General features: G+C 51.8%; 1 protein-coding gene across 1 annotated transcript; it reads right to left on the bottom strand.

Moving 5' to 3' along the window:
* Positions 1–494: 494 nt before the first annotated feature.
* LOC125546763 (monocopper oxidase-like protein SKS1) lies at positions 495–2462 on the bottom strand. Its single transcript, XM_048710903.1, has 5 exons — positions 2215–2462; positions 1868–2138; positions 1312–1772; positions 855–1214; positions 495–768 (listed from the first exon to the last, which is right to left on the bottom strand). The coding sequence occupies exons 1-5, from the start codon at positions 2460–2462 to the stop codon at positions 495–497; spliced, it is 1614 nt and encodes a 537-aa protein (XP_048566860.1).
* Positions 2463–11419: the final 8957 nt, after the last annotated feature.

Below are 11419 nucleotides of genomic sequence, written 5' to 3'. Positions count from 1 at the left end.
CCGATCCATTTTCTATTAACTAAGTTTCTTTTTAGATAACAGAAAAGTTTTTAAAATAAGTAGTCACTCCGTAATATGATCTGAACGCTGTTATATTTTTTAGGAAAGAGTAGAAGAGATTGCAACTTATGCTCCTCGCCATCCAAACAATCACTTGGAGGGTCACGCTGGCCCTGGCCCTAGCCCTAGCTTGTAGCTGTACCAACTTTTAAGGCCTCCTTTGGTTTGTAGAATTTTTGTAGGAATTCTATAAGATAGGATTTGCAAAGGAAACATTTCTTTGAAGCCCTTTGGTTTGTAGGAATGGAATCCTATTCCTATGTAGGATAGGAATCAATCCTTCATGTTTTGGAGGAAAAAAATATTAGCCTAGACTCAATGAAAAAAATCATATCCTATGCATCAAATGGTATCTCTTTCTCTATAAAAATTGACATGCATGTCATCTCACTTCCTATAATTTTCCTATTTCTATAAAATTCCTATCCTATGAATCAAAAAACACACAAGAGAGCATTGGAAGGCATGGGCAGCTCGTCTCTGGGATCAGGCACTTCGGAGTCGCCCTGCCTCACTCGCAGGTACAGCTCTTGGCCTAGGTACCTCTTCTCCACATCTTGAGACCTCAGGTTCCACATGCCCTCGTTATCCAAATACACCAGCACAGCGGTCCATGACGTGGGATACACCTGCACGGTAGACCGGTACATGGCGTCAACCAGATTGTACGTCGACCTTGCGTCCGGGCTCCATTTGCCCCACGCCATCCTGTCAAATTCACAGCCACATCAATTTGTTTATGGTTAGCACAAAAGTGAAGATGAAGCTCACACGGCGCAGCCGATTGGATTTACCCGACAACGAAGAAGCTGTGGCCGTCGAGGTGCCAGGTCTGCATGGACGGCAGCCTGTTCTCGAACACGATCTGGACGTAGTCCCGGTAGGAGGCGTCGATGACCGTGGTGCCGAGGGACGGGTTCCTCGTCTCCGGCCTGCCGGAGACGACCTTGAAGACGCCGGCGATCCTGAAGTAATCGGCCAGCTTCAGTGGCGTGCCCGCGTTGGCGAAGGCCACGCCGTTCACCGTGCACCTCCGCCGGCCGCCGATGTCGGACTCATCGTTCCGGAGGAGCAGGGTGCGGGTGACGTTGATATCCCCGTAGTGGAAGGAGCCCTGCGGGTTGGGCCGTGCCGCGCCGGAGGTCAAGTTCATCCTGAGTGACATATGCGCCCGGCCGGCCGGTAATTTTATTAATTTCTTACGCATTATATACTAGGGGTTCCCTGGAACGGCTGGCCTGGAACAGATACCTTATGGACATGGCCTGCTCCATGGAACGGTTGTAGTTGTTGTGCGAGGAGCGCTCGTCCAGCGGGGCGTCGCCGGAAGGCGGCTGCTCGCCGGAGCCGGCGTAGAGGACGGTGGCGACGCCGAAGATCTCCGGGAGGACGAAGAGCGAGCTGACGACCATGTAATACGCCTTGGGCGCCTGGTCGGCCGCCACGAGGACCGAGACGGATTGGCCGGGGTGGACATCCAGCGAGGCGTAGTGCTTCTGCAGGGTGTAGGTGCCCTCCACCTCCACCAGCAGCAGCTTGTGGCCCTGGAGCCGGAAGTTGAGCGACGTCCTCGCGCCCACGTTCGACACGCGAAGCCGGTACGTGCGCCCTGCCTTGAACGTCACCTCCGCCTCGTAAGGGCCCAAGCCGTTGACCAAGATGCCGTCCGGCGGCGGCAGTCCACGGCCTCTGTCCAGGCGCTCTTTCATTTCCTGCTCCGACCAAACCACACGGATTACAATCGAATTATGTACTGAACTAGACGAGAACAGTTAACTTGGATGGAGAGTACACGTCCTGGTGTAACCTTTGCGTCCATGTTGTACCAGTCCCCTATGAGGACGTCGAACTCGCCGTCGGGATGGGGGAACGGGACGTCGATGACCGGGCGGTTGTTGACGCGGATGGGGCCATGGCCGCCGGCAGCGGCGTGCAGCCCCAGGGACGGCCGGTAGAAGAAGCTGCCAATCTCGTCCTTGGCCTGGAACACGTAGGTCCAGTTCGCCCCGGGCTGGATCGCGCAGTTCGTGCCCGCCACACCGTCGTTCCACGAGTTTCTCCTCATCTGCAGACCGTTCCTGCACACAAATACTTGAGCTGCAGAAGATCGCGTCTAGCCATGAGAGCTACTGAGGCGCACGCACGTGCACGTACCATGTGAGGAGGAAAGGCTCGTCTAGGGTGTTGACGACGTTGACGTGGGCGACGTCGTTGGTGGTGAGGTTGAGCAGCGGCCCGGGGAGCCGGCCGTTGATGGCGATCACCCTCTTGGAGACGCCCAGCGGGGATCGCACGGAGTAGGACACCTCCCAGTTCAGGAAAACGTGCCGGTCCTCGGCGGCGACGACGGCCGAGTGCAGGATGCTTGCTAGCAGAACGGCGACAAGGCTCCCGCGGTCCATGGCGCTACCACGGCCGGGGAGACGATGGTTTAGTTACTTCTCACACAAAGCAAAACAGATGTGCCTGATTAGTTTGGTGCAAAAATAACCACTCCCGCATGAGGAGTGTATTAGTGTGAGTTACGTGGTTGTTCTGAAACTGGTGGGAGTCTGGCGGCTTGTTGCTGTGGAATAATGTTTGGGCGTGGCACACACGAGATACATGGATGTTTCAGCTTTTCCCTTGTCGGTCAACTTCTCACAAGGAGATTACGCTAGCTCATAATTATGGAAATTCAAAAATGCTAGACATACGGGGGACTTTTAATGGGATCAAGAGACTGCCCTTCTTCCTCACTAATCCCCCGAGCTTTCCTACATCTACGTAAAATCTGTTACGAAACTTTTTTTTGAGTAACCATCTTTTTTTTTTGAGAATTTTTTGAGTAACCATCTGTTACGAAACTTATGTACATACTTTCAGAGTGAGCCCCACTTCATCCTAATTACTCAATCAAAACAACCCACCTCAGCCCAACCCGTAAACTCCTGTAAAAACCACCTAACTGTAGCATCGCTCATGGAAATTTGTTAAGCAAAATGGCCGCGATTACCGCTCCTTCTGTCGGGGTGACTGGATGACTATCCTTGACCGGATCCGAGACCACGATTCTGATGGATAGGAGGATTTATTTTTTTCGAGAGTACGTCAATGATGTACCGTATTTTTATAGAAGGGGGAAGCTATGAAGAGAATGCCTACACGGAAGCTCCGGCTCCAACAAAGAAACATAAGACAACCCTCTCACAAATCTATCTAAACCCTCAACTCCTATACCGGCCTTCTTCCAAAGTTTGATCTCCTCGTGGATGAGCTAGACAAGGTTAGTGTCCGAGCGCACTTGATCATTCCGGTTGAACACTCTTGCGTTCCTTTGCTTTCATAGATGCCACACAATCAAGATAACGAGCGAGTCAAAACCTCTCTTGAATTTTCCTTGGAAGGACTTCCGAACCTTGTCCCACCACTCCATGAATGTGTCCTCGGGGCTTGGAGTTTGGATGTTGATTTGTAGAGACTGGAAGCAACCATTCCAGACTTGCCTCGCATAAACGCATCTAGCGAGGATATGATCTGTTGTGTCCTCCTCTTGGCAGCAGGTATAGCGTGCCGAAGGCCTCTCTTGGAGTCCATGTCTCGCACGTCGGTCCGAAGTCCATAGCCGGTACTGGGAGGCAAGCCACACGAAGATTTTACACTTGAGAGGCGCCCAACTGCTCCAGATGCATTGAGCGGCAACAAACCGAGTCATGCCCTCGCAGAGCATCTTGTAAGTGGATTTGGCACTATATGATCCCGTAGCACTCCAGGGCCAGTAGAAGACATCATCCTCCGATACATTCCTTTGGGTCGTCGCCACGGCTTGTTGGAAGTGTATGAGTTGCATGTGCGCTGTGAAGGAGAGCTCTCCCGTGATGTCATGGACCCAAGCTCCCTCAAACAAAGTGTTGGGGAACGGAGTATTTCAAAAAAAAATCCTACAATCACGCAAGATCTATCTAGGAGATGCATAGCAACGAGAGGGGAGAATGTGTCTATGTACCCTCGTAGACCGAAAGCGGAAGCGTTAAGTAACGCGATTGATGTAGTCGAACATCTTCGCGATCCAACCGATCAAGTACCGAACACACGACACCTCCGCGATCTACACACGTTCAGCTCGGTGATGTCCCTCGAACTCTAGATCCAGCTGAGGCCAAGGGAGAGTTTCATCAGCACAACGGCGTGGTGACGGTGATGATGAAGTTACCGACGTAGGGCTTCGCCTAAGCACTATGCCAATATGACCGAGGTGTGTTTCTGTGGAGGGGGGCACCGCACAGGGCTGAAACAATTGTCAACTTGTGTGTTCTAGGATGCCCCCTGCCCCGTATATAAAGGAGCAAGGGGGAGGCCGGCCGGCCCTATAGGGCGCGCCCAAGGGGGGCAATCCTACTCCTAGTAGGAGTTGGACCCCCCTATTCCTATTCCTATGTAACACCCACGATGCGGCTATATCTCCCACGTGTCAGAGCACGACTTAGAGGCATAACCGCCTAGTAGTCATGTCGCAAGAGGGGTGATCTTTACACATCCCATGTATTGAATAAGTTAGAGATAAAGAGTTGACTTACAATCGCCACTTCACACAATACATAAATATAGCATTACATCATCCAGAATACAATCAAGGTCCGACTACGGAACCAAAATAAAGACAACCCCAAATGCGATAGGATCCCCGATCGCCCCAACTGGGCTCCACTACTGATCGCCTGGAAAGGAAACATAGTAACGTCCTGAATCCTCGTCGAACTCCCACTTGAGTTCGGTCGCATCCCTTGGAATGCATCATCGCCACCTGCATCTGGTTTTGGAAGTAACACTACAAAAAAAAGACACATCCGTGACATTTTGGGCCGAACGAAATTTGTTTTCTGTCATACATATGACACTTCTATGACGATAATTGTGACAAAACCCGGTATCATCATAGATGTGGTGGGCTCCTACTTCTATGACACAAAATCATGATGGAAAATGGGCTTTTCGTCCTGGGCGGGCCGGAGACGCAGCTGCATGACATTCTTTGGGCCGTCCATGATGGAAAAAAACCATGGTAGAAGTGAGGGCGAGGAAAATTTCGGAGAGTTCCCGGTTACGGTGGGAGGTCGAGGGCCGAGCGATGCGCGTTTCTCTCGTACACGTACGCGTGTGTGTGCGAGGCGTTGGCTCTAACTGAACCCGAGCGAGGCGTTGGGCTCTAACTGAACCCGAGCGATTGCATTGCAGGCTACGCGTTACTAAACCCGAGCGATCGATCGATGGCTGTTAACTGAACCCGATCGAGCGATTCCTTCGCTACTGCTGCTAACTGAAGCCGATCAATGCTGCCTCTAGGATGAACAGTGAGCGTTGCGGGGGTTTGGATGAACAGTGAGCGGTGACGTTGCCTCTGGATGAACAGGACCCCGTGGTGTAGTGGAGGGCTGGATGAACAGTAGACGGTGGAGGGGTGCCCGTGGAGGGGTGGTTGAACAGAACCCTATGGTGTGGAGGGCTGGATGAACAGTAGACGGTGGAGGGGTGGTTGAACAGTAGCCGGTGGAGTAGCGCGCGGTGGAGGCTGGATGAACAGGAGCCCATGGAGGCTGGAGGAGGTCGACGGTGGAGATGAACAGTATCCCGTGGAGTCCTGTTTTGCGGTACGCCACACCCGTCCCGATGAACAGGACACCCGTTTCGACCGTAGCGCTCCAACACAAGTCCGTTTCATCCGTTTTGCGGTACGCGACACCCCTCCCGATCAATAGGACCCCCGTTTCGACCGTAGGAGGTCCGTTTCCTCCGTTTTGCGGTACGCCAGACCCCTCCCGATCAACAGGACCCCGTTCCAAACGTAGGAGGTCCGTTTCCTCCGTTGTGCGGTACGCCATGCCTCGTTTCCATTGCCTGTTCCGTCCAAGCCCTCCTGATGAACACGACCACACATTCCGTTCCGACCCAGTCGGTTGGCTCCCACGCGTTCCGTTGCCTCCTGATGAACACGACGCATTCCGTTGCCTCCCCATGAACACGACGCATTCCGTTGCCTCCCCATGAACACGATGACGACGTTGTTTCTCCGTTCCGACCCAGCCATGTACACGAGCCCTGGCCGTACATATGCGCGAGTAGGCGTTCGAGACCCCTCCCGTATGTACACATACATGGCCGTATTTTTTTCTTGCACCCTGGCTGCAGTACGTACGTGTACATGCTACGTGCGCGCCTCTACTACGACATGTACGCGCCTCTACTACGACACGTGCGCGCCTCGACATCCACCAGTATATATGTACGTACACGTTCGTGACCAGAATGACAATGCTACGTATGCTTCGACCAGGTGGGTCCCGACTGTCAGGCACTTCCTTGCGTGCGAAGATGTAGCTGGTGGGTCCCAGCAGTCAGGGGGGCGAATCGGTTTTTTGCCTGGACGCACTTCCTTGCGTGCGAAGGTGTAGCTGGTGGGTCCCAGCAGTCAGGGGGAAACATTTTTTTCACGAAATACGGTGGCCCGTCCGGTGAGTCCCCGCTGTCAGGTGGAGGAATAATTATTTTGCATGTAATAAGGAGACACTTCGTTGCTGCGGCCGTGGACCCAGCTGACAGCCTCTCCACGTACAGTCCACGTCCGATGGAAGCCGTTCCTTGACCATGTTGACCACGCCGCGCCGAGAGCACTAGGACGGTGGACGACGGCGAGGCCTAGGAAGGGGACGACGCGGAGCCGAGGAAGACGCGGTAGTGAATGCCCACATGTAGAGGAGTACGAGGGTTCACTGGTTCGCTGCGGTGTGAGGCTTCCGTCGCCGCAGAATAACAGAGGGTGTGGGTGAGTAGAGGGATGGCCTGGCCAGCAGTGGGAGTAGTAGGGGGCGGTGAGGCCTCCGCCGCATCGCAGTCGGCCACGGGAGGCAAGAGCACGAGGCACGACCGGCGCTGGTTTGGGCAGCTGGAGCAAGAAGACCAGAGGTTGAAGAAGCACTACGGCCGTTGGATGGACATCGTACGGTCACTGGAGCTAGAATCGTGCATATTGACTAAGTTGACAAAGCCTTCCATCCCTGTCAACTTAGTAGGCCCGCAAGTCAGCCTGCCACTATACTGGGTCCCAGCTAACAGGGGGAGTATTCATTTTTTTTGTGCGTAATAAGGAGGCACTTCCTTGCGTGCGAAGATATAGCTGGTGGGTCCGAGCTGTCACCGGTGGTAACTTTTTTTTGTGAAATACAGAGGCCCTTTCGGTGGGTCCCTAATGTCAGGTGGAGGAATCATTATTTTGCGCGTAATAAGGAGGCATTTCCTTGCGTGCGGCCGTGGACCCAGCTGTTGGCCTCTCCACATACAGTCCACTTCAGATGCATGTCGGTCGTTGACCACGTTAACCAGGCCGCGCCGAGAGCACCAGGGTGGTGGACGACGGTGAGGCCTAGGAAGGGAACGACACAGAGGCAGGGAAGACTCGGCAGTTGTTTCCCACGCGAAGGGGAGTACGATTGTACGAGGGTTTACTGATTCGTCTGCCGCCACCGGAGAATAACACCAGGTGTGGGTGAGTAGAGGGATGGCTAGGCCAGCGATGGGAGTACGGTGGGGCGGTGAGGCCTGCGCGACAGCACAGCCGGCCGCGGGGAGGAGGGAGCAGGCAGTCCCGCCGGCACTTGTTTGAGCGGCTGGAGCAGGAAGAGTAGAGATTGAAGAAGCACGACGGCCGTTTGATGGACATCCAACAGTCACTGCTTGTGCGTCAACCTTTTTTTAGGAAAGCCTCAAATCTGTGGAAAACAGCATACAACCCGTCTGCCATTATTTCTAATAATTTACAGCCCATTTGCTAATTCTTAAGGTTTTTTGGAGCCCATATTATTTTTGTTAGCATTACAGCCCATATTGTGGCCACGGTTAAAAAATTATACGAAATTTTGCATATTTCGGTGCGGTCCGAAGTGTTTTTAATCCTGAAATTTCGACTCACATTCAAACTGATTTTAAAAATAAATGTATATCAATATAAAATCCAACAAATTCTCCACGCATAAAAATTAATGTAATTTAAAATCTCGAAATGAAAAAAGGATATTTGACACTAATTACCGGTTTGATGTGTTTTAAAAATATACAGCCCATTTCTCATTACTGATGGGCCATTTTCTCGGCCAGCCGAATGAAAGCTCTCCTCGTCTTGAAAGATTTGCAGCCCAACAGACATGACAAAGCGACTTACTTGGCAAATCACAAAAAAGCTGGGCTATGGCCGTGGACCCAGCTGTCAGCCTCTCCACGTACAGTACTATTCCGATGGAAGTCGTTTCTTGACCACGTTGACCATGCCGCGCGGAGAGCACCACGGCAGTGGACGACGGCGAGGCCTAGGAAGGGGACGACACGGAGCCGGGGAAGACGCGGCAGTGGAAGCCCGCGCGGAGAGGAGTACGAGGGTTCACTGGTTCGGCTGCGTTGTGAGGCTGCCGTCGCCGCAGGGCCTGGCCAGCAGTGGGCATAGTAGGGGGCGGTGAGGCCTCCACGACAGCACAGCCGGCCACGGGAGGCAGGAGCATGCGGCACAACCGACACTGCTTTGGGAGGCTGGAGCAAGAAGACCAGAGGTTGAAGAAGCACTATGGCCGTTGGATGGACATCGTACGTTCACTTGAGCTAGAATCGTTCATATTGACTAAGTTGACAAAGCCCTCTGTCCCCGTCAACTTAGTAGGCCCACAAGTCAGCCTCCCACAATGGTGGGTCCCAGCTAGCAGGGTGTATTCATTTTTTGTGCGTAATAAGGAGGCACTTCCTTGCGTGCGAAGATATAGCTAGTGGGTCCGACATGTCAGCATGGGGAACATTTTTTTCGCGAAATACAGAGGCCCTTCCGGTGGGTCCCAGCTGCCAGGTGGAGGAATCATTATTTTGCGTGTACAATCCACTGCCGATGGATGTCGTTCGTTGACCACGTTGACCAAGCTGCGCCGAGAGCACCATGGCGGTGGACGACGATGAGGCCTAGGAAGGGAACGACACGGAGCCGGGGAAGACTCGGCAATGGTTGCCCACACGGTGGGGAGTACGAGGGTTTACTGGTTCGGCTGCCGTCGCCGGAAAATAACAGGAGGTGTGGGTGAGTAGAGGAAGCATGACCAGCAATGAAGTAGGGTGGGGCGGTGCGGCCCGTGCAGCAGCACAGCCGGCCACGGAAGGTGGGAGCAGGCAGTCCCACCGGAGCTGGTTTGGGCGGCTGGAGCAAGAAGATCAAATATTGAAGAAGCAGCACGGCCGTTGGATTAACATCCAACGGTCACTGCTGCTAGAATCGTTTGTAGACTAAGTTGACAAAGACAAAGTACACGCCAACCTAGTAGACCCACAAGTCAGCCTCCAAATCTGTCCCAAACAGCATACAACCCGAAATTTCTAGGCAGATTCAAATTAATTTTAAATCTAAATATACCTTAATTTAAATTCAATGAAATTTTACCCGCACAAAAACAATGAAATTTAAAATATCAAAATCCGAAAGAAAACAGTATTTTGGAACTAATTGCATGTTTGCTGTATTTTTTCATTTTACAACCCATTTATTATTACTTATAGCCCATTTCTTATTACTTATAGCCCATTTTCTGGGTAAAATGCATCCCTCCTCGTCTTGAAAGGTTTCCGGCCCTGCAGGGCGTAGAAAAGCATGTAGGCCTACATTGGTTATTCTGCAAAAAACAAAATAGCTGGCTAGCCATTTTCAGAAAGGAAAAAAACAAACTGGGTTGGTCATGTGCTAAACATATGAAATAAAAGCCTGGGCTAGACGGGCCACGGGCCCCGCACAACCCAATTGATACCCTTCTCCGTCCCGAAAAAACAAAATTACTGCGCGCGCTGCTGGGTCCCTACTGTCATCCTCACCATGTACAGTCATCTCCTTATTCCTCTCGGTTGTTGACCATGTTGACAACACCGGAGGGCGGCGCCGCGAGGAGCAAACCAAGACGGAGGACGATGGTGAGGCCTTGGACGGGAACAAACAGGAGCGGGGTTAGATCACAACCAGCCGTGGGAGGCGGGAGCAGGCGGTCCCGCCGGCGCTGGTTTGGCTTTGGCGGCTCGAGGAAGAAGAGACTGAAGAAACGCGACAGACGTTGAATGTCAATCCAACGGTCAAGGTTGGCACAATCGTTTGTTGACTAAGCGGACACCAAGTAGCATACTTTTTTATATATAGAAAGAAAATCAAAGACTTGGGAAGGCGTACAGAACAAGCTAGTGTACCAGTAAAGAGACATTGCCGAGTTTTATAAAAAAGAAAGACGTGCTCCTGTAGCTGGTTCGAATCCAAACCTAGACTATGACTATATATGGTGCTATGCTACTCTGCAAGTAATGAAACTGACATATCCAACGTTCGTTTCTCCTCTTCTCTACTTACTCTGCCTAGCATCAGAAGCTCTGGCCGCAGCAACCATGTCCGTTGGCTGCTTGTCCACCTGCTCTTCAGCAGGTAACAACCAGATATGCGCCAAGTCGCCACCCGTACCATCGCATGTGGGTCTCATCACACCCCCACCAGCACGTGCACTGCAGCCGATTGCTCATCGCAACCCGCTGCCGTTGGTGTGGTGCCACTGCTGCAAATCACGCAGAGTCATCCGTCGTGTCTCAACCACAATCCGCAACCCTGGCCAAGTCTTCTACAAATGCCCGAATCATGGGGTAATAATATGTTTAAGTGTTGTTCTGCTGCTTTCAGTTGCTGATTTTTTAATAGTTTGGTTGATGATCTTCCAATTTGATTCATGCAGAAAAGGGAAGATTCGTGTGATTTGTATTTCTGGGAAGTTGCTGATGTGGGGGAATGCAACTACGCTGATTATTTGGTTAGCCGAGGAATCCCAATACCAGCAGGTTGGGGTGTTGGACAAGTAACTAAAGGAACAACAGAAGAGGAAGATGCAGAGCAGAAGGTTAAAGATGCAGTTCCTCTGATCATGGACAAGCAACAGCTGCTGAACGGCCTTGACAGCAATGAGGAGATGAAAGAGCTTGTGAAGATAATGGGCAAAATCGATGTGCTCTGTAGGATGATTGTCTCTTTATTTGCAGTGTATGTTGTATTCAGTGGCTACGACATGAGCACTTTGCTGAAACTAGTAATGAATGAACCTGTGTAGCAGGCTAGGCGTAGTGTTGTGAACATCTAATGATTTCTATTAACGGAAATCAGGGGGTATCCCCTTTTTCTCATATAAATAAATAAATAGCAGAGGCCCTATCGGGTCAGCTTTGTTCTCATTCGAAGACGTCGAGCAAATTGCAGTCCAACAGCAAACTATGTCACCAAATTCAAGTTTCACAGCCAAATATGAGTACAACTAAACAACAATGTCATCATGTTTTAGTT

Source organism: Triticum urartu, chromosome 3, assembly GCF_003073215.2.
Source record: "Triticum urartu cultivar G1812 chromosome 3, Tu2.1, whole genome shotgun sequence".
Classification (NCBI taxonomy): Eukaryota; Viridiplantae; Streptophyta; class Magnoliopsida; order Poales; family Poaceae; genus Triticum; species Triticum urartu.
Note: the sequence above shows the minus strand (reverse complement) of the source record. Positions and strands in the feature narration are given on the sequence as shown.

Bases quoted from the DNA above. Each gene is read 5' to 3' on its own strand.
- LOC125546763 (XM_048710903.1), bottom strand. From the start codon at position 2,462: ATGGACCGCGGGAGCCTTGTCGCCGTTCTGCTAGCAAGCATCCTGCAC. The intron at 2,139-2,214 runs GTACGTGCACGT...ATTTGTGTGCAG, and splicing joins GAGCCTTTCCTCCTCACATG to GAACGGTCTGCAGATGAGGA. The intron at 1,215-1,311 runs GTATCTGTTCCA...TATGTCACTCAG, and splicing joins GAGCAGGCCATGTCCATAAG to GATGAACTTGACCTCCGGCG.